General features: G+C 48.7%; 1 protein-coding gene and 1 non-coding gene across 2 annotated transcripts in view; one reads left to right on the top strand and one right to left on the bottom strand.

Moving 5' to 3' along the window:
* lclat1 (lysocardiolipin acyltransferase 1) overlaps positions 1-21052 on the top strand; it is a 55150-nt gene extending 34098 nt beyond the window's left edge. The window contains exons 5-6 of the mRNA XM_080183873.1: positions 4349-4465; positions 19617-21052. Of these exons, the coding sequence (XP_080039999.1) occupies positions 4349-4465; positions 19617-20356 (857 nt within the window). The 3' untranslated portion in view covers positions 20357-21052. The remainder of the gene's footprint in view (positions 1-4348; positions 4466-19616) is intronic.
* Positions 5779-5850, bottom strand: trnac-gca (transfer RNA cysteine (anticodon GCA)). Its single transcript has one exon. It is a non-coding gene; the product is annotated as a tRNA-Cys (tRNA).
* Positions 21053-26877: the final 5825 nt, after the last annotated feature.

The raw sequence follows: 26877 nt of genomic DNA, 5'->3' as shown, positions 1-26877 counted from the left end.
AAGGTTGGTCAGGGCAAGATTAGGGCCAGTTACAGACAGCAGGGGGAAGTTGTGTGTGGAACCGGAGGAGATTGGAGAAGTATTGAACCAATATTTCTCTTCGGTGTTCACGCAGGGGGACATGAATATAGCTGAGGAGGACATTGGGTTGCAGGGGTGTAAAATAGACAGTATTACGGTTGATAAAGAGGATGTGCTGGAAATTCTTGAGGGGCTGAAAATAGATAAGTCCCCTGGTCCGGATGGGATCTACCCTAGGATTCTCTGGGAGGCTAGAGAGGTGATTGCAGAGCCTCTGGCTCAGATCTTCAGGTCGTCATTGGTCTCTGGTGTAGTCCCGGAGGATTGGAGGATAGCGAATGTTGTCCCATTGTTTAAGAAGGGGAACAGAGACTTTGCCGGGAATTATAGACCGGTGAGTCTTACTTCTGTTGTGGGCAAGGTTTTAGAAAAAATTATTAGGGATAGGATTTATAGTTATTTGGAGTGTAATGAATTGATTAGAAATAGTCAGCATGGTTTTGTAGCAGGTAGGTCGTGCCTTACTAACCTTATTGAGTTTTTTGAGAAGGTGACCAAAGAGGTGGATGGGGGTAAGGCAGTTGACGTGGTATACATGGATTTTAGTAAGGCGTTCGATAAGGTTCACCATGGTAGGCTTCTGCAGAAAATGCAGATGTATGGGATTGTGGGTAATCTAGGAAGTTGGATCAGGAATTGGCTATCAGATAGGAGACAGAGGGTGGTGGTGGATGGTAAATATTCATCATGGAGTGCAGTTACGAGTGGTGTCCCTCAGGGATCTGTTTTGGGGCCACTGTTGTTTGTAATTTTTATTAATGATCTGGATGAGGGTATAGTTGGGTGGATTAGTAAATTTGCTGATGACACCAAAGTTGGAGGTGTGGTAGATTGTGAGGAAGGGTGTCATAGTCTGCAGGGAGACTTAGATAGGTTGCAGAGCTGGGCCGAGAGGTGGCGGATGGAATTTAATGCGGAGAAGTGTGAGGTAATTCACTTTGGTAGGAGCAACAGATGTGTCGAGTATAGGGCTAACGGGAGGACTTTGAATAGTGTGGATGAACAGAGGGATCTAGGTGTGTGTGTACATAGATCCCTGAAAGTTGGGAATCAAGTAGATAAGGTTGTCAAGAAGGCGTACGGTGTCTTGGCGTTTATTGGTAGGGGGATTGAATTTAGGAGTCGCAGTGTAATGTTGCAACTGTACACTACTCTAGTGCGGCCGCACTTGGAGTACTGTGTGCAGTTCTGGTCCCCGCATTACAAGAAGGATGTGGAGGCGTTGGAGAGGGTGCAGAGGAGGTTTACTAGGATGTTGCCTGGTATGGTGGGGAGGTCCTATGAGGAGAGACTGAGGGATCTAGGGTTGTTTTCGTTGGAAAGAAGGCGGCTAAGAGGGGATCTTATTGAAACATATAAGATGATTAGAGGTTTAGATAGGGTGGATAGTGATAGCCTTTTTCCTCGGATGGAGAAAGCTAGCACGAGGGGGCATGGCTTTAAATTAAGGGGGGGTAGCTACAGGACGGATGTCAGGGGTAGGTTCTTTACCCAGCGGGTGGTGAGGGATTGGAATGCCCTGCCTGCTGCAGTTGTAAATGCGTCTAGTTTGGGGGCGTTTAAGAGATCTCTGGATAGGTTTATGGACGAAAAGGGATTGGTATAGGCTAGTGGGTCATTGTTTTTGTAACTGGTCGGCGCAACATCGTGGGCCGAAGGGCCTGTTCTGCGCTGTAATGTTCTATGTTCTATGTTCTATGTTCTTAAGCCCCATCTTTTTATTCATGGAGTGTGAGCATTGCTGGCAGGGTCAGTATTTATTGACCACCCCTAAATGCCCTTGGTGGTGAGCGTGAGTTACCTTCTTGAAATGCTGCAGTTTCTGTGGTGTAGGTACACTCACAGTTGGAGAGGGAATTCTAGGGTTTTGACCCACTGTGAAGGAACAGTGACATACTTCCAAGTCAGGATGGTGAGTGACTTGGAGGGAACTTCAGGTGGTGGTGTTCCCATGCCCTTATCCCCTGAAGAGGTAGAGGTGGTTCATTTGGAAGGTGCTGCCTGAGGAGCCTTGCTGAGTTCCTGCAGTGCATCTGGCAATTGTGTGGCGTGAATGTTTCTTGCCACTTGTCAGACCGAGCTTGAATATCCCTCAACAACATGCAGTCAGCAACTGTCTATCCCCCAACCCCACCAATTCATCATTTCCACATATAGCCCTACCATAACTACCCACTCTCTGTCCATCTTCACCCACTGCCCTGACCCAGTATCTCTCTAAATCCCCCAACCACAACTACTCACCAGCCTGGCAGTCCTGCCACACCCAGGCGTGAATCATGGTGGACAGTCAAACAACTCACTGGAGGAGAAGGCTCCACAAATATCCCCCTTCTCAGAAACACACAATGCTGGAAAATCTCAGCAGGTTGTCCAGCATTGAAACGTTGGCTCTGTTCTGTCTCCGCAGCGGTTTTCAGACCTGCTGCATTTTCGCTTTCTGTTTCAGATTCCAGCATCTGCAGTAATTTGCTTTTATCTCTGTCGGGCCGAAGGGCCTGTTTGCTGTTCTTCCTCCATCCTTGATGATGGAGGAGCCCAGCACATCAGTGCAAAGATAAGGCTGAAGCATTCACTACCCTTTCCAGCCAGAAGTGCTGAGTGGATGATCCATCTCGGCCTCCTCCAGTGGTCCCCAACATTAGATTCTTCAGCCAATTTGATTCACTCCATGTGACACCAAGAAATAGCTGAAGGCGTTGGATAGAACAGAGGAAAATACAGCTCAGGAACAGGCCCTTCGGCCCTCCAACATCCTGCCGATCATGATGCCCTTAATCAACCAAAAAACCTTTCTGCCCATAGCCTGTCCTCCTCTATTCCCTCCCATTCCTGAACCCATCCAGCTGCCTCTTAAATGTTACTAATGTTCCTGCTTCCACCACCTCCTCTGGCAGTGCATTCCAGCACCAACCACGCTCTGCATGAAAAACTCCCCCCGCACATCATCCTTAAACTTCCCCCCCCTCACCTTGAACCTGTGTCCTCTCGCAATTGACCCTTCCACCCTGGGGAAAAGCCTCTGACTATCCACCCTATCTGTGCCTCTCATCATTGTGTAGACCTCTATCAGGTTTCCCCTCAGCCTCCATCTTTCCAGTAAAACCAATCCCAGTTTCTCTAACCTCTCCTCATAGTCAACACCCTCGAGACCAGGCAACATCCTGGTGAACCTTCTTTACACTCTCTCCAGAGCTTCCGCATCCTTCTGGTAGTGTGGTGACCAGAACTGCACACAATACTCCAAATGCAGCCTAACCAAGGTTTTATAAAGCTGCAACATGATTTCCCAACTCCTGTTCTCAGTGCCCCGGCTGATGAAGACAAGCATGTCGTATATCTTCTTAATCACGTTGGCCACCCGTGTTGCCACTTTTAGGGAACTGTGGACCTGTACGCCCAGATCCCTCTGTATGTTAACGTTTTGAAGGGTTCTGCCATTTACAGTATAATTCACACCTAAATTTGATCTTCCAAAATGCACCACCTCGCTTTTGTCTGGATTAAACTCCATCTGCCATTTCTGGGACCAAGTCTCCAATCTATTTATCCTGTTGTATAGTGAGAATCCCTGGCACTATCAGCAACTCCACCAATCTTCATCTCATCTGTTTACTTGCACTTTACTTTGGTAGTGCCATGGGAGGCAGTGGCATGGTGGTATTGTCAATAGCCTAGTAATCCAGAGGCCCAGTGCAACGCTCTGGGGATCCAAGTTCGAATCCCGTAAAGGTCAAATGAAATTAATTGTCGATTGTTGTAGAAAACCCATCTGGTTCACTAATGTCCTTTAGGGAAGGAAATCTGCTGTCCTTACCCAGTCTGTCCCACGTGAGTCCAGAGTCATGGCAACTGCCCACTGAAATGGCCGACAAGACACTCAGGAGTGACGAGGGATGAGTTATAAATGCTGGGCCAGCCAGGGACACCCACATCCAATAGATCATTTAAATAAACACAGTTCCTGACATCGTTAGATCTTTAAACAAAACAGGAACAAAAGAAGTGAGAGTGGCAGTTCTTGACATCAAAGCAGACAAGGTTGAAGAAACTTGGTTTGTTCTCACTGTCTAAAGACATTAGTGAAACAAATGGGTTTTCTATAATCATCGACAGTTGTTTTCATTCACCTCTTCCCTGTGTCCCCTAAGCCCACCTTCTCAGCTCACTCGACTCTGGGTTCTCTCAGTCTGAGAGACAGACGGTGCTGATGAGGATTAACTACCTCACTCTTCTGGGATTTATTCATAATGCTGCTCTTTTTCAGCTTCCACCAAAGCACGGAGTGACGCATTTGCTACGTCTCGTGGGCTGCCGCTATACGAGTACGTTCTCCACCCCCGGACTAATGGCTTCTCCTTCATTGTTGAGCAGCTAAGGAAAGGTGGGTATAACTCCTGACTTTATCTACTCTTTAATCTCCAGTATCATTCTCCACTATTTGGTGTTGGCACTCTGTATATCTGTTGTTTAAAGACTGTCACTCTGCTCTCTTCCAAGGTTGTACTAGCCTCCTCACTTCCTCTTCCCCTTTACCTCCCCCATATAATACTTACCATGTCCAAACCTCCACTTTTCAGGGAGGCAGTGGCATAGTGGTTATTGTCACTGGACTAGGAACCCAGAGACCCAGGGCAATTGCTCAGGGGGACCTAGGCTCAAATCCCACCACAGCAGATGGTGAAATTTGAATTCATTGGAAAAAAAAGTCTAATGATGACCATGAAAATAGTTGTCAATTGCTGTAAAAACCCATCTGGTGGCACAATGGTTAACACTGCTGCTTCAGAGCACCAGGTTTGGATCACTGTCTGTGCGGAGTCTGCATGTTATCCCTGTATCTTTCTCCGGATGCTCTGGTTTCCTCTCTCAGACGGAAGACAGGCTGTTTAGCAGCATAAATTCTTCCTCAGTGTGTCCAAACAGGTGCTGGAATGTGGCAAATAGGGGATTTTCACAGTAACAAGTCAGAGGGAGCACAGCTGTATTAAGTTTCAGAGGAGTTAAGGCCAGGCTGGATGGCCTTTACTTCAACACCGGGAATGTTGCAGATGAGTTGAGGGTGGTGATTGACACATGGAAGTGTGATATAGCAGCTATCAGAGAGATATGGTTAAAGGAAAGATTGGCAACTCAACATTCTGGCATATAGAATCTTCAGATGAGATGGGGGGGGATGTAAGAAAGAAGGAGGCATTGCATTGTTAATTAAAGAGTTAGTTACTGCAGTAAGGAGAGATGATATCTCTGAGGAAGCATCGAATGAAGCTTTGAGGGTAGATGTTAGGAATAAAAAAGGGACAGCCACATTATAGACCCCCAGATAGTCAGAGGAATGTTGAGGAGCAAGTATCATAGAAGCATAGTATCCCTACAGTGCAGAAGGAGGCCATTCGGTCCATCAAGTCTGCACCGACTACAATTCCATCCAGTCCTTATCCCCATAGTCCCACAGATTTACCCTACTAATCCCCCTGACACCAACGGGCAATTTAGCGCGGCCAAGTCACCTAACTTGTACATCTTTGGACTGTGGGAGGAAACCGGAGCACCTGGAGGAAACCCACACAGACACAAAGAGAACGTACAAACTCCACACAGGCAGTGACCCAAGCTGGGAATCGAACTCAGGTCCCTGGCGTTGAGAGGCAGCAGGGCTAACCACTGTGCCCGCCCAACAATCTAATTAAGTACTGAAGGATGTACCCGGATTTGAACCGAGGACCTCTTGATCTGCAGCCAAATACTCAACCACTGAGCCATACCCCCTAAATAACAGTAGAAATTGCAGCATTTTACTTATGTACTCAGTTTGTGGAGGTGTGTAAAAACAATAATGAGGGTTACTATATTAGGTGATTTCAACTTTCTCAACATTAACAGTGTTAAGAGTTTGGATGGAGTAGATTTCTTGAAATGTGTACAGGAGAACTTTGAAATCAATACGTGGAGGGTTCAGCAAGGGAGGGAGCTGTGCTGGACCTGATTCTGGGGAATGAAGCTGGGCAGGAGGTTGCAGTAATGCTGGGGGAGCATTTTAGTGATAGCGATCACAACATAGTACAATTTCAGCTTAATATGGACAAGGAAATAGACAAGTTACAAAAAAAAGTTTTGGATTGGGGAAGAGCAGATTTTAGTAAAATAAGACAGAATCTGTCTTAAGACAATGCTAGAATCCGTCATCAAAGAAGAAATAGCGAGGCACCTGGAAAAGAATGGTCTGATCGAGCAGACACAGCACGGATTCGTTAAGGGGAAGTTGTGTTTGACAAATTTATGGGATTTCTAATGAGGATGTGACTAGTGCGGTAGACAGAGGGGAACCGGTGGATATGGATTTCCAAAAGGCGTTTGATAAGGTGCCTCATAAAAGGTTGCTACAGAAGGTTAGGGTGTACGGGGTTGGGGGTAAGGTGTTAGCGTGGATAGAGGATTGGTTGTCTAATAGGAGGCAGAGAGTGGGGGTCAATGGGTGCTATTTGGATTGGCGGTTGGTGACTAGTGGAGTGCCCCGGGGTCGGTGCTGGGGCCTCAGCTATTTACCATTTATATAGATGATCTGGAGGAGGGGGCTGAGTGTAGGGTGACGAAATTTGCTGATGACACAAAGATGAGTGGAAAAGCAAATTGTGCGGAGGGTGTAGAAAGTCTGCAGAGGGATCTGGATAGGCTGAGCGAGTGGGCGAGGACCTGGCAGATGGAGTATAATGTTAGCAAGTGTGAGGTTATCCACTTTGGCAGAAATAATAGCAGGAGGGATTATTATTTAAAGGGTGAAAAGCTGCAGCATAAGAACATAAGAACATAAGAAATAGGAGCAGGAGTAGGCCATCTGGCCCTTCGAGCCTGCCCCGCCATTCAATAAGATCATGGCTGATCTGTCGTGGCTCAGTTCCACTTTCCCGCCCTCTCCCCATAACCCTTAATCCCCTCTCCTATCAAAAACCCATCAACCCGCTTCTTAAAAATATTTAGCAAGGCAGCCTCCACCACTTCAACGGGCAGAGAATTCCAGAGATTCACCACCCTTTGAGTGAAGAAGTTCCTCCTCAACTCCGTTCTGAACCGCCCCCCCTTTATCTTGAGGCTGTGCCCCCTAGTCCTACTGTCTTTTTTGAGCGGGAAGAGTCTTTCCACCTCTATCCTATCCATCCCATTCATCATCTTATACGTCTCAATGAGATCTCCCCTCATTCTTCTAAACTCTAACGAGTACAAGCCTAGTTTATTCAGCCTCTCCTCATAGCTCAACCCCCTCAACTCCGGTATCAGCCTAGTAAACCTCCTCTGCACTCCCTCCAAGGCCAAAATATCCTTGCGCAGGTGCGGCGCCCAAAACTGCACACAGTACTCCAGCTGCGGCCTCACCAATGCCCTATACAGCTGCAGCAAGACCTCCCTACTTTTATATTCAATCCCCCTCGCTATGAAGGCCAGCATCCCATTCGCCTTCCTGACCACCTGCTGCACCTGCAGGCTGGGTTTTTGCGACTCATGCACAAGGACCCCGAGGTCCCTCTGCACCGTCGCCTGCTGCAGTTTTTCGCATGCTACGGTGCAGAGGGACCTGGGGGTCCTTGTGCACGAGTCGCAAAAACCCAGTCTGCAGGTGCAGCAGGTGATCAAGAAGGTGAATGGAATGCTGGCCTTCATAGCGAGGGGGATAGAATATAAAAGCAGAGAGGTCTTGCTGCAACTGTACAGGGCACTGGTGAGGCTGCAGCTGGAGTACTGTGTGCAGTTTTGGTTGGCGCACTTGTGGAAGGATATTTTGGCCTTGGAGGGAGTGCAGAGGAGGTTTACTAGGCTGATACCAGAGATGAGGGGGTTGGGCTATGAAAAGAGACTAAATAGACTGGGTCTGTACTCGTTGGAGTTTAGAAGGATGAGGGGGGATCTTATAGAGTCATATAAGAAAATGAAAGGGATGGATAGGATAGAGGTAGAGAGATTCTTCCTGCTTAGAAAGGACAGCAGGACTAGAGGGCACAACCTCAAGATAAGGGGGGGGGCACAGTTTAGAACGGAGTTGAGGAGGAACTTCTTCACTCAAAGGGTGGTGAATCTCTGGAATTCTCTGCCCGTTGAAGTGGTGGAGGCTACCTCACTGAATATATTTAAGTCACGGGTAAATGGGTTTCTGATAGACAAGGGAATTAAGGGTTATGGGGAGAAAGCGGGAAAGTGGAACTGATCCACTTCAGATCAGCCATGATCTTATTGAATGGTGGGGCAGGCGCGAAGGGCTGGATGGCCTACTCCTGCTCCTATTTCTTATGTTTATCCGGCCAAGATAGACTAGGAACAGCTACTAATGAGAAAATCTACAGAAGAGTAGTGGGGGTGCATTCAAAAAAGAAATGGGGAGGGTGCAAACCCAGCAAACCCAACTACCTAGTTCCCTCTAGGGTGCTAGGTAGGTGTAACAAGCCCAGACAACCATGGATATCCAGAGATATTCAGGATACAACTAGAAGGAAAGAGAGACTTTTAGAAAGTACAAGGGGACCAAATCATTAGAGGCATTAGTGAGGTTTAAAAAGTGCAGGGTGGAGTTTGACAAAGCACTGAGGAATGCAAAGAGGGGATCTGAGAAAGCTCTGGCTGGTAAAAATGGGGAAAATCCAAAGATATTCTATAAGTATGTCACTGGGAAGAGGATAACCAGGGAAAGAGTGGGGCCCATGAAGAACCAAGGGGACAGTCTGTGGATGGAGGCAGAGTGTTGAATGAATACTCCACATCTATCTTCACCCAAGAGGATGAGGATATGGAATCCAGGGAGAGACTGCGAGGTTTTTGAGCAAATTGACACAGGGAGGGATAAGGTATTGGTGGTCTTGGCAGCCTTAAAGTGGATAAATCTTCAGGTCCAGGTCACTGTGGGAGACAAGGGAGGAGATTGCAAGGGCACTGACCCAAATTATCAGTTCCTCTCTGGGCACAATGGGGGTGCCAGACGACTGGAGAACAGCTAATGTGGTTCCGATATTCAACAAGGGTTATAGAGATAGACCAGGGAATTACACACCAGTGAGTCTCACATCAGCAGTAGAGAAACTACTGGAGAAACTTCTGACGGAGAGCATCTATCTCCACTCAGAGAGGCAAAGCTTGATCAGGGAGAGTCAGCATGGCTTCATCAGAGGGAGGTCACACCTAACAAATTAAATTGAACTTTTTGAGGGGGTGACCAGGTGTGTAGATGAGGGTGGTGCAGTCAATGTAGTTTATATGGATTTCAGCAAAGCTTTTGATAAGATCCCACATGGGAGACTTGTAAAGAGGGTAAATTCCCATGGGATACAGGGTCATTTGATAAAGTGGATTCATAATTGGCTCAGTTGTAGGAGACTGAGGGTGACGCTGCTTTAATGACTGGAAGCCGGTTTTGAACGATTGATTTATTATTGTCACCTGTATTAACATACTGTGAAAAGAATAGTTTCTTGCGCACTATACAGACAAAGCATACCGTTCATAGAGAAGGAAAGGAGAGAGTGCAGAATGTAGTGTTACAGTCATAGCTAGGGTGTAGAGAAAGATCAACTTAATGCAAGATGGGTCCATTCAGAAGTCTGACAGCAGCAGGGAAGAAGCTGCTCTTGAGTCAGTCGGTACGTAGCCTCAGACTTTTATGTCTTTTACCCGACGCAAGGTGGTGGAAGAGAGAATGTCTGGAGTGCGTTGGGTCCTTAATTATGCTGGCTGCCAGGAAGTGTAGACCTTTCTCTAACACTACACTCTGCACTCTCTCCTTTCCTTCTCTATGAACGGTATGCTTTGCCTGTATAGTGCACAAGAAACTATTCTTTTCACATTATGTTAATACAGGTGACAATAATAAATCAATCGTTCAAAACCGGCTTCCAGTCATTAAAGCAGCGTCACCCTCAGTCTCCTACAACTGAGCCAATTATGAATCCACTTTATCAAATGACCCTATATCCCATATGAATGGATGGGAGGCTGGTTTGTGTGATGGATTGGGCTACATTCATGACCTTTTGTAGTTCCTTGCGGTCTTGGGCAGAGCAGGAGCCCAGACCGAGCTGTGATACAACCAGAAAGAATGCTTTCTATGGGGCATCTGTAAAAGTTAGTGAGAGTCGTAGCTGACATGCCAAATTTCCTTAGTCTTCTGAGAAAGTAGAGGCGTTGGTGGGGCTTTCTTAACTATAGTGTCAGCATGGGGGGATCAGGACAGGCTGTTGGTGATCGGGACACCTAAAAACTTGAAGCTCTCGACCTTTCTACTTTTGTCCCGTTGATGTAGACAGGGGCATGTTCTCCTTTACGCATCCTGAAGTCGATGACAATCTCCTTTGTTTTGTTGACATTGAGGGAGAGATTATTGCTGCCGCACCAGTTCACTAGATTCTCTATCTCATTCCTGTACTCTGTTTGAGATCCAACCCACTACAGTGGTGTCATCAGCAAACTTGAAAATCAAATTGGAGGGGAATTTGCCGCACAGTCACAGGTGTATAAGGAGTATAGTAGGGGGCTGAGAACACAGCCTTGTGGGGCACCGGTGTTGATTGTGGAGGAGGTGGTGTTGCCGATCCTTACTGATTGTGGTCTGTGAGTTAGGAAGTTCAGGATCCAGTCACAGAGGGAGGAGCCGAGGCCCAGGCCACGGAGTTTGGAGATGAGTTTTGTGGGAATACTGGTGTTGAAGGCTGAGCTGTAGTCAATAAATAGGAGTCTGACACACATGCCCTTGTTATCTAGGTGTTAAAGAACAACCCAGCACGGGAAACAGGCCCTTCGGCCCAACGAGCCCGCGCCGCCGCATCGCCCTACACCTATTCCACCCTGCATGTCTACGAATGGGACCCTACTCAGTCAGATTCAGGGAAGAAATAGTGTCAATTTGGTGGAAACCAATTAGCCTAAGAGCACATCTTTGGGGTGTGGGAGGAAACCGGAGCGCCCGGAGGAAACCCACGCAACCACAGGGAGAATGCGCAAACTCCCACAGACACAGGCCCAAATCCATGTATCTGCACAGCTAGCAGTGCTAGTCACTGAGCTGTTGCGGTGCCCGTCTATCGGTCCAGGATCAAGCACACACACCGACATGAAGTACTAGGCCACTCCTGGACTTCCAAGAGCAGCCCACGCACAACCTGCCGTGTGCATGCCCCTCGCTTGACACGAGGTGGACCTCCACCTGTGGAATAAAGACAAAACATATTAGTTATACAGCCTGCCCTTCCGGTGTCTCCCGAGGTTTACCCTATTTAATAGCCCCTACCATATCCCTCCATTCCCGTTTCACTCATATGCCTATCTAACTGCATCTTAAACGAGTCCAACGTGCCTGCCTCCACCACCCTACTCGGTAGCGCATTCCAGACCCCCACAACTCTCTGTGTAAAGAACCTTCCTCTTACCTCCAAATTATACCTCCCCCCCCTCACCCTTAATTGATGACCTCTTGTGTTCGTACCCAGTCTAGGGAGCAGTCTCTCACTATTAACTCTGTTCCAGGGTTGAGTGCAGGGCCAGGGAGATGGTGTCTGCTGTGGACCTGTTGCTGTGGTAGACAAACTGTAGTGGATCCAGGTAGTCCAGGAGGCTGGAATTGATTTGTGCCAGAGCTAGCCTTTCGAAGTACTTCATAATGATGGATTTCCTGTCTCTCTAACCCAGGGAACACTGGATAGTGATCAGGAGCAGGGACCCTGCCTGATTTCCCCTCTCTCTCTAACCCAGGGATCACTGGACAGTGATCAGGAGCAGGGACCCTGCCTGATTTCCCCTCTCTCTCTCCCTAACCCAGGGATCACTGGACAGTGATCAGGAGCAGGGACCCTGCCTGATTTCCTCTCTCTCTCTCTAACCCAGGGATCACTGGATGGAAACCAGCGAGTGTCCTGATTAAAGTCCACAGATTGGGACTCCGTGCTGGAATCTATCCAAAGCTGCCTCTGTTTTTGGGCGCTGTTGGCAAGGTTGGTAATTATTGCCACCTTGTCATATGAAAGTAAGGGTGGGCTGCTTTCCTAGTTGTCACGGTTAACTGAGTATCTTGCTGGACCCTCACGGCAACAGTTAAAGTATCAACACATTGGTTTGTAGCTGGAGTCACATAGAAGCCAAACTGGGTAAGGACAGCACACTTCCTTTCTGAAAGGATATTAGTGAATCCACTCGGGCTTGTATGACTGTCTGATGTGGTTACTGATCCCAGCTTTTTAGTTCTCTTTATAACTGAATTTAAATCCTTTAAGCTGGCTTTTAAACTTAGAAAATCTAAAGTCTGAGTGTGGGGAGAATGTCAGGTCCTGACTCCCTGTGTGGCAGGGGGAGTAAAAGCACTCCGCTGGTTCCGTTTCCTCAATCAGCTGGTATTAAATCTGCATCCTGTTTACCAGAAACTCTGGTGTGACAGCTGTGAGTCAGCAACGCTGCTCAGTATGCAGGATATCCTCTCAATATCACAGTGAGAAGATGGTGGAGAGAGTGAGAGGGCTGGGGGAGTCAGAGACACACAGACAGTGAGTGGACTCGCACAGAAGAAGAAAGGGAGGTGTACACTAAATATCCGGGTCCATATGTAGTTTGGGCTGATGGTCACAGACAGAATCATAGAAAATTTACTGCACAGAGAAAGGCCACTCTGCCCATTGTGTCTGTGCTAGCTGAATAATCAGCCTCCCAGCCTAATCCCAGTGTTTGATTGGTGATGCTGGAGGTGGATAACCAGACACCATTTCAACCAGGTGACGGTATCTGCCACTATTATCCTTTCAGGTGGAGAGTTCTTCATCATCGATTTCTCCCCACCAACATTCATAAGAACTAGGAGCAGGAGTAGGCCATTCGACCCCTCAGTCCTGCTCCACCATTCAATAAGATCATGGCTGATCTTTTCGTGGACTCAGCTCCACTTACCCGCCCGCTCACCTTAATTCCTTTACTGTTCAAAAATCTATCTATCCTTGCCTTAAAAACATTCAATGAGGGAGCCTCAACTGGGCAGGAAATTCCACACATTCACAACCCTTTGTGTGAAGAAGTTCCTCCTCAACTCAGTCCTAAATCTGCTCCCCCTTATTTTGAGGCCATGCCCCCTAGTTCTCTCTGGGGAGAGTACAGAATTTGAATGTTGTTGCAAAGAAAGACATGTTTTTCCTAATCCATTATAAGCTTGGCCTTATCAGCAATCTTGGAAATAGGATCCCTACTTTACTCACCTTGCAATCCTAACACAGGCCGCATGCCTTATGAAGTTAGGTTGAGGGAGCTGGGACTCTTCTCCCTGGAGAGACGAAGGTTGAGAGGCGACCTGATAGAAGTTTATAAAATGTTGAGAGGAATAGATAGGGTGGATTCTCAGAGGCTATTTCCCCGGGTTGAAATGGTCGCTACGAGAGGACACAGGTTTAAGGTGCAGGGAGGAAAGTACAGAAGTGATGTTAGGGGTAAGTTTTTCACTCAGAGGGTGGCGAGTGAGTGGAATCGGCTGCCGTCAGTGGTGGTAGAGGCGAACTCACTGGGGGCTTTTAAGAGACTTCTGGATGAGTATATGGGATTTAATGGGATTGGGGGTTATAGATAGGTCTATGGCTTAGTAGGTATAGAAGTGATCGGCGCAACTTGTGGGCCGAAGGGCCTGTTCGTACTGTAGTGTTCTATGTTCTAAACTACAGAAGATCGTGAATGTAGCCCAATCCATCACACGAACCAGCCTCCCATCCATTGACTCTGTCTACACTTCCCACTGCCTCGTCAAAGCAGCCAGCATAATTAAGGACCCCACACACGCCGGACATTCTCTCTTCCACCTTCTTCCTTCAGGAAAATGATACAAAAGTCTGAGGTCACGTACCAATCGACTCAAGAGCAGCTTCTTCCCTGCTGCCATCAGACTTTTGAATGGACTACCTTGCATTAAGTAGGTCTTTCTGTATACCCTAGCTATGACTGTAACACTACATTCTGCACTCTCTCCTTTCCTTCTCTATGAATGGTATGTTTTATCTGAGTACTGTGCGAGAAACAATATTTTTCACTATGTTAATACATGTGACAATAATAAAATCAAATCGTTAATGCCATCCTGCGGGACTCTATTTTCATCAGTTCCCTGTGTATTCTGCCCAAAAGCTGCCACTTGCATCTTCTCCCCATGCCTGCGTGGGTTTCCTCTGGGTGCTCTGGTTTTCTCCCACAGTCTGAAAGACGTGCTGGTTAGGTGCATTGGCCATGCAAAATTCTCCCTCTGTACCCAAACAGGTGCTGGTGTGACAACTAGAGGGTTTTCACAGTAACTTCACAGCAGTGTTAATAATTTGCAACAATAAAATAAATTTTAACACACCAATCGTACTAATTCTTCTTTGATCTTGAGATGAATTACATATGGAAATGCACTTGCTTTGAGACTTTGTTGACTATTAAGCTTCATCGTCAGTATCACTAACTTCCTTCAGGTGAGCCAAGTACCTGTCCAAACATACTCTTGTGTTTATCCAGAAGGTGCAGGAGGTCTGTTTTGACTCAAGGACAGCTTCTTTCCTCAGACATTTGAGTGGACTGACCTCACATGGGTTGGCGCGGTTGCACAGTGGTTAGCCCTGCTGCCTCACAGCACCAGGGACTCGTGTTCGATTCCCAGCTTGGGTCACTGTCTGTGTGGTGTTTACACATTCTCCTCATGTCTGTGTGGGTTTCCTCTGGGTCCTACGGTTTCCTGTGTCCAAGATGTGTGGATTAGGTTAATTGGCCATGCTAAATTGGCCCTACAGAGGATTAGCAGGGTAAATGTTACGGGAAAAGAGCCTGGATTGGATTATGGTCAATGCAGACTTGATGGGCCAAATGGCCTCCTTTTGCACTATAGGGGTTTGATGATTAATTTGATATTTCTCTACATCCTAGCTATGACTGTAACACTACATTCTGCACTCTTTTTTCCTTCCCTATGAATGGTATGCTTTGTCTGTATAGTGCACAAGAAACAATACTTTTCACTGTTAACGTGACAATAAATCAAATCATTAAATCTATTTTGCAGGACTGAGACTATTCTCATCCCTGTGTATTGTGCAAATGCCCAAAGGCTGCCATTTGCTGATCTGAAAAGTGCCAGCCTATCTCAGCTTATCTGGAAAGGCAAAATGAATCAGCAGTGGGTTAAACAAGCTGTTTCACACCGGCATTATAGACTAACGACACAAATGGTATTTTCCACCAATAGCATGCAGCCGCCCAAAATCATCTTCAGCTGACTACACAGTTGCGCAGTGTTGTGTGTGTGGATTTCAGTGTGGGTGTGATGCCAGTCTTTACAGTTGTGCAGTGTTGTGTGTGTGGATTTCAGTGTGGGTGTGATGCCAGTCTGTACAGTTGCGCAGTGTTGTGTGTGTGGATTTCAGTGTGGGTGTGATGCCAGTCTGTACAGTTGCGCAGTGTTGTGTGTGTGGATTTCAGTGTGGGTGTGATGCCAGTCTGTACAGTTGCGTGGTGTTGTGTGTGTGGATTTCAGTGTGGGTGTGATGCCAGTCTGTACAGTTGCGCAGTGTTGTGTGTATGGATTTCAGTGTGGGTGTGATGCCAGTCTGTACAGTTGCGCAGTGTTGTGTGTGTGGATTTCAGTGTGGGTGTGATGCCAGTCTGTACAGTTGCGCGGTGTTGTGTGTGTGGATTTCAGTGTGGGTGTGATGCCAGTCTGTACAGTTGCGCGGTGTTGTGTGTGTGGATTTCAGTGTGGGTGTGATGCCAGTCTGTACAGTTGCGTGGTGTTGTGTGTGTGGATTTCAGTGTGGGTGTGATGCCAGTCTGTACAGTTGCGCGGTGTTGTGTGTGTGGATTTCAGTGTGGGTGTGATGCCAGTCTGTACAGTTGCGCGGTGTTGTGTGTGTGGATTTCAGTGTGGGTGTGATGCCAGTCTGTACAGTTGCGCGGTGTTGTGTGTGTGGATTTCAATGTGGGTGCGATGCCAGTCTACAGTTGCGCAGCGTTGTGTGGGTGCGATGCCAGTCTGTACAGTTGCGCAGTGTTGTGTGTATGGATTTCAGTGTGGGTGCGATGCCAGTCTGTACATTTCAACAATTGCCTAGATAAATCAAACACGTCCTTTGGTTATTTGGGATAGGACAAATACAGACTGTACTCAACCAAGCTGCACTAAACCCTAGAGCAACGTGTCTGCTGTTAGATATGATTCACCAATTCAGCAACACTTACGAAGCAACCCTGAGTGTGCCGTTAGCTAGCTACACTAACAACCAATTCTTTAAAAACCTGGCCAATAACATGGTAAAGCTCACTTATACATACTAGAAATCACATACATTTACATACAAGGACCCTTCTCCACAAACAAAAGGAATATGTCCAAGGCTTGTGCCTTTTTTACATTTGGAGATTCAGTAGTTCCCCATCGGTTTCTCCATAGCAAAGCCTCAGCCAATTAGAGTTGAGTTGCCAAGTGATCATCAGCCCTTTTTCTTGCAGGATAAATTGTTGTGTTTGAAATTTGATATTTGTGTGTTTGTCCTGATGAATACAAGATGAAAAGCTTCAACAGCCTGTCTCTCAGCAAGATCGTGGAGGTTACTTTTGACCACAAGCTACATAAGAACATAAGAAATAGGAGCAGGAGTAGGCCATCTAGCCCTTCGAGCCTGCCCCGCCATTCAATAAGATTATGGCTGATCTGAAGTGGATCAGTTCCACTTTCCCACTTTCTCCCCATAACCCTTAATTCCCCTGTCTACCAAAAACCTATCAACCCGTGACTTAAAAATGTTTAGCAAGGCAGCCTCCACCACTTCAGTGGGCAGAGAATTCCAGAGATTCACCACCCTTTGAAGAAGTTCCTCCTCAACTCCATTCTAAACTGTTCCCCGCCCCCCCCCCCATCTTGAGGCTGTGCCCTTGAGTCCTGCTGACCTTTTTGAGGACAACTGATTCTGATTTGATTTATTATTGTCACATGTTGGGATACAGTGAAAAGTATTGTTTCTTGTGCATTATATAGACAAAACATACTGTTCATAGAGTACATAGGGGAGAAGGAAAGGAGAGGGTGCAGAAAATAGTGTCACAGTCATAACCAGGATGTAGAGAAAGATCAACTTAATGTAAGGTAGGTCCATTCAAAACTCTGGTAGCAGGGACCAACCACATAAACCCTGTGACTACAAGAAGCAGCCAGGAACTGGGAATCCTGCACATGTAACTCACCTCTAAAGTTGTGCAGGTTTGGTGGATTGGTCATGGTAAATGTGATAGGATGGGGTAAGGGTCTGGTTAAGGTACTTTCTCAGAGAGTCAGTGCAGGCTTGATGGGCTGAATGGCCACCACCTGCATTGCAGGGATTCAGTCATTCCAGTTTTACCAGGGCTCCTGTGTTGTAGCTTCACCAGGTGGACACCTCATTTTTCAGTATGCCTGGTGCTGCTCCTGACATGCCCTGCTGCCCTCTCCATTGATCCAGGGTTGATCCCCTGGCTTGTTGGTAATGTTTGAGTGGGGGATATGCTGGGCCATGGGGTTATAGATTGTGCTGGAATACAGCCCCGTGGCTGATGATGGCTCACAGCACCTTATAGACACCCAGTCTGGAGTTGTTAGATTGATTCAGTATCTGTCCCATATCAGTTAAGTCTCTGTTGTGTGAATGGTGATAGTGCCACACAACACAGTGGAGGTAATTCTCAGTGTGATGATGGGACTTTTCTCCACAAGCACTGTGCAGTGGTCATTCTTACGATACTGCCATGGGCAGATGCATCTGCAGCCGGCAGATTGGTTACGAAGAGGCTAATTATGTTTTTCCCTCCTGTTGGTTCTATCACCCCTGCCGCAATCCCAGTCTAGCAGCTATGTTCTTTTTTATTTGTTTGTGGGACATGGGCATCTCCGGCTGGCCAGCATTTATTGCCCATCCCTAGTTGCCCTTGAGAAGGTGGTGGTGAGCTGCCTTCTTGAATCGCTGCAGTCCACGTGCTCTGGGTTGACCCACAATGCCGTTAGGGAGGGAATTGCAGGATTTTGACCCAGTGACTGCGATGGAATGGCGATATATTTCCAAGTCAGGATGGTGAGTGGCTTGGAGGGGAACTTGCAGGTGGTGGTGTTCCCATTTATCTGCTGCCCTTGTCCTCCCAGGTGGAAGTGGTTGTGGGGATTGGGAAGGTGCTGTCTAAGGATCTTTGGTGAATTGTTGCCTTTTCAGTTTATTATTGTCACAAGTAGGTTTGCATTAACACTGCAATGAAGTTACTGTGAAAATCCCCTAGTTGCCACACTCCAGCAGCTGTTTGCGTACACTGAGGGAGAATTTAGCATGGCCAATGCACCTAACCAGCATGTCTATGGACTGTGGGAGAAACTGGGGCGCGCAGAGGAAACCCACGCAGACATGGGGAGAGCATGCAAACTTCACTCCGACTCAAGCAGGGAATCAAACCCAGGTCTCTGGCGCTGTCGGGTAGCAGTGCTAATCACTGTGCCATCATGCTGCAGTGCATCTTGTAGATAGTACACACTGTTGCTACTGAGCATTGGTGGCAGAGGGAGTCAATGTTTGTAAATATGGTGTTTACAGAAGGGTACTGACCCTCTGACAGTGCGGCACTCCCTCAGCACTGCCCCTCTGACAGTGCGGCACTCCCTCAGCACTGACCCTCTGACAGTGCGGCACTCCCTCAGCACTGACCCTCTGACAGTGCGGCGTTCCCTCAGCACTGACCCTCTGACAGTGCGGCGCTCCCTCAGCACTGACCCTCTGACAGTGCGGCGCTCCCTCAGCACTGACCCTCTGACAGTGCGGCGCTCCCTCAGCACTGACCCTCTGACAGTGCGGCGCTCCCTCAGCACTGACCCTCTGACAGTGCGGCGCTCCCTCAGCACTGACCCTCTGACAGTGCGGCGCTCCCTCAGCACTGACCCTCTGACAGTGCGGCGCTCCCTCAGCACTGACCCTCTGACAGTGCGGCGCTCCCTCAGCACTGACCCTCTGACAGTGCGGCGCTCCCTCAGCACTGACCCTCTGACAGTGCGGCGCTCCCTCAGCACTGACCCTCTGACAGTGCGGCGCTCCCTCAGCACTGACCCTCTGACAGTGCGGCGCTCCCTCAGCACTGACCCTCTGACAGTGCGGCGCTCCCTCAGCACTGACCCTCTGACAGTGCGGCGCTCCCTCAGCACTGACCCTCTGACAGTGCGGCGCTCCCTCAGCACTGACCCTCTGACAGTGCGGCGCTCCCTCAGCACTGACCCTCTGACAGTGCGGCGCTCCCTCAGCACTGACCCTCTGACAGTGCGGCGCTCCCTCAGCACTGACCCTCTGACAGTGCGGCGCTCCCTCAGCACTGACCCTCTGACAGTGCGGCGCTCCCTCAGCACTGACCCTCTGACAGTGCGGCGCTCCCTCAGCACTGACCCTCTGACAGTGCGGCGCTCCCTCAGCACTGACCCTCTGACAGTGCGGCGCTCCCTTCCGTTGCTGTGTGAGACCTCACTGCCCGTCTCCCGAACAAGGCAGTAACTGTTTGTGTTTCTGTCCTAGGTTGCAACCTGGATGCGATCCATGATGTGACAGTGGCTTACCCCTACAACATCCCACAGAACGAAAGGGACCTTTTCACTGGTAACTTTCCCAGGGAGATTCACTTCCATATCCGTCGTTACCCAGCAGCTCACCTGCCAACTTCAGTGGAGGGTCTGAAGGAGTGGTGTTGCCTGCGTTGGCAGGACAAGGAGAAGCTGCTACGCAATTATTACCAGGGCAGCCACTCATTCAGTGATCAGACTAAGATTCAGAGTCAGACTCAGATTCTGATTCAGAGCCAGGATCACAGCCTGGCTCAGAGCCACACTCAGGTCCAGCGCCACCTTCCCTTCTGGAGAAAAGGCTGGAGACAGGCTCAGGAGCTGATTCGGGCTCTGGGCTCGAGTCGCCCCTGGGGTCAGGGCTCAAGTCGCACCTGGAGTCAGGGCTCAAGTCGCCCCTGGGGTCAGGGCTCGAGTCGCACCTGGGGTCAGAGTGTCGATCAAATTCAGGTGCCTCTGCCTCCCTGCAAGTCCTGCAGCCGAATCTTCCTCATCAAATTCTTCTCCATCCTTTACTGGACGGTCTTTGTGAGCACAATGTTTGTGCTGATCTGGTCCTATACCCTGGTCAGATGGTACTTTACCAGCGTGGCAATCTTCTTCATCGTACAGGAGAAGATATTTGGTGGCTGTGAGGTGATTGAAATGACAATGTACAACAGGAAGTCTTCCCGCCAATGGCAAAAGAGGCAGTGACTGTTTCAATCCGCCCAATTCAAGGGATTCTCCCATTGATCCGGCCAATCACAGGACTCTTCCCATTGATCTGGCAAAGGTTAAGGCTTCTTCCATGGATCCAGTTAATCCTGGTGCATCTCGAGACAGTCCCCACCTTGACCAGAGGCTTAGTGAAGGACTGCACTCAACTCCCAGAACGATATCAACCTCACTATCTCTTTCCTTCAGGAATTAGCAGTGGGGAGAGCAGAGAGAGGAAGGAGAGGGCAAAGGTGAGAGTGAGAAGAGAAGAAGGTGGGAGAACAAGGAAAGGAGAGCAGAAAGATGAGGACAGGGCTGAGCATTAGTTATATCGCTGCCCACTTCGTCAGTCTCAGGATCCAGTTCTGAATTTTTCCACCATTTTTACGTGCTTTCACCCACCAGCGAGAGGAAGCTGATTACTGCTGCAGGATTCCAGCAACTGACACTACTATTGTTTCAAATCACATCAGCAAAGGCATAGCTAGTGGAGAGAGTACCTTACCTACCAGTAATCATGCACTCTGAGTCATTTTACCCCAGTCAGAGTGTGGGACCCGTACCCCAGTGAGAGTCAGTGTGTGTGGGACCCGTACCCCAGTGAGAGTCAGTGTGTGTGGGACCCGTACCCCAGTGAGAGTCAGTGTGTGTGGGACCCGTACCCCAGTGAGAGTCAGTGTGTGTGGGACCCATACCCCAGTGAGAGTCAGTGTGTGTGGGACCCGTACCCCAGTGAGAGTCAGTGTGTGTGGGACCCGTACCCCAGTGAGAGTCAGTGTGTGTGGGACCCGTACCCCAGTAAGAGTCAGTGTGTGTGGGACCCGTACCCCAGTAAGAGTCAGTGTGTGTGGGACCCGTACCCCAGTGAGGGTCAGTGTGTGTGGGACCCGTACCCCAGTGAGAGTCAGTGTGTGTGGGACCCGTACCCCAGTGAGAGTCAGTGTGTGTGGGACCCGTACCCCAGTGAGAGTCAGTGTGTGTGGGACCCGTACCCCAGTGAGAGTCAGTGTGTGTGGGACCCGTACCCCAGTGAGAGTCAGTGTGTGTGGGACCCGTACCCCAGTGAGAGTCAGTGTGTGTGGGACCCGTACCCCAGTGAGAGTCAGTGTGTGTGTGGGACCCGTACCCCAGTGAGAGTCAGTGTGTGTGGGACCCGTACCCCAGTGAGAGTCAGTGTGTGTGTGGGACCCGTACCCCAGTGAGAGTCAGTGTGTGTGGGACCCGTATCCCAGTGAGAGTCAGTGTGTGTGGGACCCGCACCCCAGTGAGAGTCAGTGTGTGTGGGACCCGTACCCCAGTGAGAGTCAGTGTGTGTGTGGGACCCGTACCCCGGTGAGAGTCAGTGTGTGTGTGGGACCCGTACCCCAGTGAGGGTCAGTGTGTGTGGGACCCGTACCCCAGTGAGAGTCAATGTGTGTGGGACCCGTGCCCCAGTGAGAGTCAGTGTGTGTGTGGGACCCGTACCCCAGTGAGAGTCAGTGTGTGTGGGGGACCCGTACCCCAGTGAGAGTCAGTGTGTGTGGGACCCGTACCCCAGTGAGAGTCCGTGTGTGGGGGACCCGTACCCCAGTGAGAGTCCGTGTGTGGGGGACCCGTACCCCAGTGAGAGTCAGTGTGTGTGTGGGACCCGTACCCCAGTGAGAGTCAGTGTGTGTGTGGGACCCGTACCCCAGTGAGGGTCAGTGTGTGTGGGACCCGTACCCCAGTGAGAGTCAGTGTGTGTGTGGGACCCGTACCCCAGTGAGAGTCAGTGTGTGTGGGACCCGTACCCCAGTGAGAGTCAGTGTGTGTGTGGGACCCGTACCCCAGTGAGGGTCAGTGTGTGTGGGACCCGTACCCCAGTGAGAGTCAATGTGTGTGGGACCCGTGCCCCAGTGAGAGTCAGTGTGTGTGTGGGACCCGTACCCCAGTGAGAGTCAGTGTGTGTGGGGGACCCGTACCCCAGTGAGAGTCCGTGTGTGGGGGACCCGTACCCCAGTGAGAGTCCGTGTGTGGGGGACCCGTACCCCAGTGAGAGTCCGTGTGTGGGGGACCCGTACCCCAGTGAGAGTCTGTGTGTGGGGGACCCGTACCCCAGTGAGAGTCCGTGTGTGGGGGACCCAGTAAAGTACTGGAGGTGGCCTTTCAGCCCTTATTGCCCATGCTCAGTCTTTATGAACTATCCATTTTGTCCCAATCTTCTGCTGTTTTCCCAGGGAGCTGTAAGTTTTTTACTGAATGCTAACTGACTCTGTACTGGCTGAGAAGGCCATGGAGATACTGTCTTTCATCTCAGCCTTTATTTGTCGATGGATGTCAAAGAGTAAAGATTATACCTAATGCAAGCATGAAAATTGTGCAGTTCCTTTTTTATTTTGTCAGAATTACTTGATTTGATTCTAATATCGAAATGTCCAAAGTGTTTCCCAATGTTTAAAAAATGTATTTTCCTGGGAGTAGGTCTCTCTGTTCTCTGGAATCACAGCTCTGTATGTACACGTGAGTGTGCATGTTCACATTCATTCCTGGGAGTAGTTCTCTCCGCTCTGCGGAATCACAGTTGCATGTGCGCACGTTCATATTAGTTCATTCCTGGGAGTAGCTCTCTGTGGTCCGGAATGACAGCTCTGTGTGTGTGTTCCTGGGCGTAGCTCTCTCTGCTCTCTGGAAATGTTCAAAGGAGAAGTGAAAAAACAAGGGAGAGTATGGGACGAGACTGGCAGCTAACAAAGTCTTCTATGCGTATTTAAGTATTAGCAGTGGTTAAAGGAGGAGGAGCAGGAGGGGACCAAATGTGGATTGACACATGGAGACAGGGGCACCTGTCCTAATCAAGGAAGAAGATGCTAGTACTGTGTGCAGTTTTGGGTGCCGCACTTACGCATGGATATTTTGGCCTTGGAGGGAGTGCAGAGGAGGTTCACTAGGCTGATGCCGGAGTTGAGGGGGTTGAGCTATGAGGAGAGGCTGAATAAACTAGGCTTGTACTCGTTAGAGTTTAGAAGAATGAGGGGAGATCTCATTGAGACGTATAAGATGATGAATGGGATGGATAGGATAGAGGTGGAGAGACTCTTCCCGCTCAGAAAGGACAGTAGGACTAGGGGGCACAGCCTCAAGATAAAGGGGAGGCGGTTTAGAACGGAGTTGAGGAGGAACTTCTTCACTCAAAGGGTGGTGAATCTCTGGAATTCTCTGCCCGTTGAAGTGGTGGAGGCTACCTCGCTAAATATTTTTAAGACACGGGTTGATGGGTTTTCGATAAGAGAGGGGATTAAGGGTTATGGGGAGAGGGCGGGAATGTGGAACTGAGCCACGACAGATCAGCCATGATCTTATTGAATGGTGGGGCAGGCTCGAAGGGCTAGATGGCCTACTCCTGCTCCTATTTCTTATGTTCTTAAACAGGCTCTTTCAGACACTGGAAGCATTTGACATTGATGAGGAGGAATTATTTGAGAGGCTGCCTGTACGTAAAGTTGATAAGGCACCAGGAACAGATGAGGTGCATTCTAGGATACTGAAGTGAGTGAGGTTGTACTGGCTGGAGTTGGTAGCGCCTGTATCGTTCACGGTGCAGTATCTTACCAACAGATATTGGAGCTAGAGGATGAGCCATGTTCCACTCGAGCTGTTGCGTGGTGATTGGCTGTTCTGGCCAATGAGGAGCTTCTACTGTCTGCAAAGAAAACTGACAAGCCAATCATCAAAGAAGGAGACAGTCCGTATAGTAAATCCCAGAGCTTGTGTTGACATCTTCTCCTGTTTCAAGAATGTTCAGGGCACCTCTGCTCAGAAGAGAAAAGGATTGGTTATGGATGATGTACGTGACACCTCCTTGTCTGAGAGAAGGTCAGGGGGCATGGAGTTGGGGGTAGGGTGTTAGCGTGGATAGAGGATTGGCTGTCAAATAGGAGGCAGAGAGTGGGGGTCAATGGGTGCTATTCGGATTGGCGGTTGGTAACGAGTGGAGTGCCCCGGGGTCGGTGCTGGGGCCTCAGCTATTTACCATTTATACAGATGATCTGGAGGAGGGGGCTGAGCGTAGGGTAACGAAATTTGCTGATGACACAAAGATAAGTGGAAAAGCAAATTGTGCGGAGGGTGTGGAAAGTCTGCAGAGGGATCTGGATAGGCTGAGTGAGTGGGAGAGGACCTGGCAGATGGAGTATAATGTTAGCAAGTGTGAGGTTATCCACTTTGGCAGGAATAACAGTAGGAGGGATTACTATTTAAAGGGCGAAAACTGCAGCATGCTACGGTGCAGAGGGACCTGGGGGTCCTTGTGCACGAGTCACAAAAACCCAGTCTGCAGGTGCAGCAGGTGGTCAGGAAGACGAATGGGATGCTGGCCTTCATAGCGAGGGGGATAGAATATAAAAGTAGGGAGGTCTTGCTGCAGCTGTATAGGGCACTGGTGAGGCCGCAGCTGGAGTACTGTGTGCAGTTTTGGTCGCCGCACTTGCGGAAGGATATTTTGACCTTGGAGGGAGTGCAGAGGAGGTTCACTAGGCTGATACCGGAGATGAGGGAGTGGGACTATGAAGAAAGACTAAATAGACTGGGTCTGTACTCGTTAGAGTTTAGAAGAATGAGGGGAGATCTCATTGAGACGTATAAGATGATGAATGGGATGGATAGGGTAGAGGTGGAGAGGTTCTTCCCGCTCAGAAAGGATAGCAGGACTAGAGGGCACAGCCTCAAGATAAAGGGGGGGCGGTTTAGAACGGAGTTGAGGAGGAACTTCTTCACTCAAAGGGTGGTGAATCTCTGGAATTCTCTGCCCGTTGAAGTGATGGAGGCTACCTCGCTAAATATATTTAAGTCGCGGGTAGATAGGTTTTTGATAGGCAAGGGGATTAAGGGTTATGGGGAGAGGGCGGGAATGTGGAACTGAGCCACGACAGATCAGCCATGATCTTATTGAATGGCGGGGCAGGCTCAAAGGGCTAGATGGCCTACTCCTGCTCCTATTTCTTATGTTCTTATGTTCTTAACTGTAACACTGATACCCGTGTCCAATTTATAATTTGATAGAGTGGACGTGGAGAGAATGTTTCCACTGGTGGGAAAAACTAGAACCAGAGGGCACAACCTCAGGCTAAAGGGACGATCCTTTAAAACAGATGAGGAGGAATTCAGCCAGAGAGTGGGGAATGTGTGGAATTCTTTGCCACAGAAGGCTGTGGAGGCCAGGTCATTGAGTGTCTTTAAGACAGAGATAGATAGGTTCTTGATTAATAAGGGGTTCTGGGGAACAGGCAGGAGAATGGGGATGAGAAAAATATCAGCCATGATTGAATGGCGGAGCAGACTCAATGGGCCAAATGGCCTCATTCTGCTCCTATGTCTTAGGTCTTTTTCCAGAAAGACAATCTCAGATGTTTGACCTCACCTGATGAACCTGATAGTATTTCTGTTTGAAAGCTCAATCTTGTGAATTTTCTTTGGATCATCTTTGCAGTTGTTTTGGTTTTTGCACAGCGTCCTCTGCGATTGTAATAACATACTGCACAGAAACCCAGAAACTGGTCACTCCTGTGGGTTCACACTGCTCCACACTGTATAAACTCCCTTGCTTGTTCCAGACACTCACCAACCTCTTTGTGAAAAAATTGTCCCTCTATTTCTCCCCTCTCACCTTAAACCTCTGCCCCCTAGTTTTAGACTCCCTACCTTTGGGAAAAGATATTGACTATCTATCTGAACTGTGCCCCTCATTATTTTATAGACCTCTATAAGATCACCCCCCAGCCTCCTACGCTCCAGAGAAAAAAAGTCCCAGACTATCCAGCCTCTCCTTATAACTCAAACCATAAAGTCCTGGTAGCATCCTAGTAAATCTTTTCTGCACTCTTTCTAGTTTAATAATATCCTTTCTATAATAGAGTGACCAGAACTGTACACAGTATTCCAAGTGTGGCCTTACCAATGTCTTGTACAACTTCACCAAGACGTCCCAACTCCTGTATTCAATGTTCTGACCAATGAAACCAAGCATGCTGAATGCCTTCTTCACCACTCTGTCCACCTGTGACTCCACTTTCAAGGAGCTATGAACATGTACCCCTCGATCTCTTTGTAACTTAAAAGCAGGTGTGTCAGCATCTCTGCCTGCTGTAGCAGGAAGCTTAACGAGAACACTGAGTTGTGTAGTATGTTGTGTAAATAAAGGAACACTGGTGATGTGGACTTATTACAGTGGCAACAAGGAAAAAAGAAAGGAGTGACCTGAAGGAACTTGCTTAACCCCTGCCCATATTGAGGGTAAGCTATTGTTGGACAAACATGTTGTTGTTTGGGAAGTTGGACTCTTGACCCTGCAGTGGAAGGCTGGGCCCAATATGTGGAAGGGGTGAAGTATTTCTTCAGGGCAAATGACATAGCCTCAGATGAGAAGCAAAGGGTTATCCTGCTGACTGTGTGCGGACCAGCAGCTTTTACAATTATGTGCCATTTTCCCGGACACACCGGAGACAAAGTTCTTCCAGGAGTTTACGGACTTAGTAAAAAAAATTATGATCCTAATTCACATCTGA

The sequence above is a fragment of the Carcharhinus amblyrhynchos genome, unplaced genomic scaffold (genome assembly GCF_965287045.1).
Source record: "Carcharhinus amblyrhynchos unplaced genomic scaffold, sCarAmb.v2.hapA scaffold_454, whole genome shotgun sequence".
NCBI classification, from domain to species: domain Eukaryota; kingdom Metazoa; phylum Chordata; class Chondrichthyes; order Carcharhiniformes; family Carcharhinidae; genus Carcharhinus; species Carcharhinus amblyrhynchos.
The sequence above is the reverse complement of the archived record's forward strand: the minus strand, read 5'-3'. Positions and strand labels throughout refer to the sequence as shown.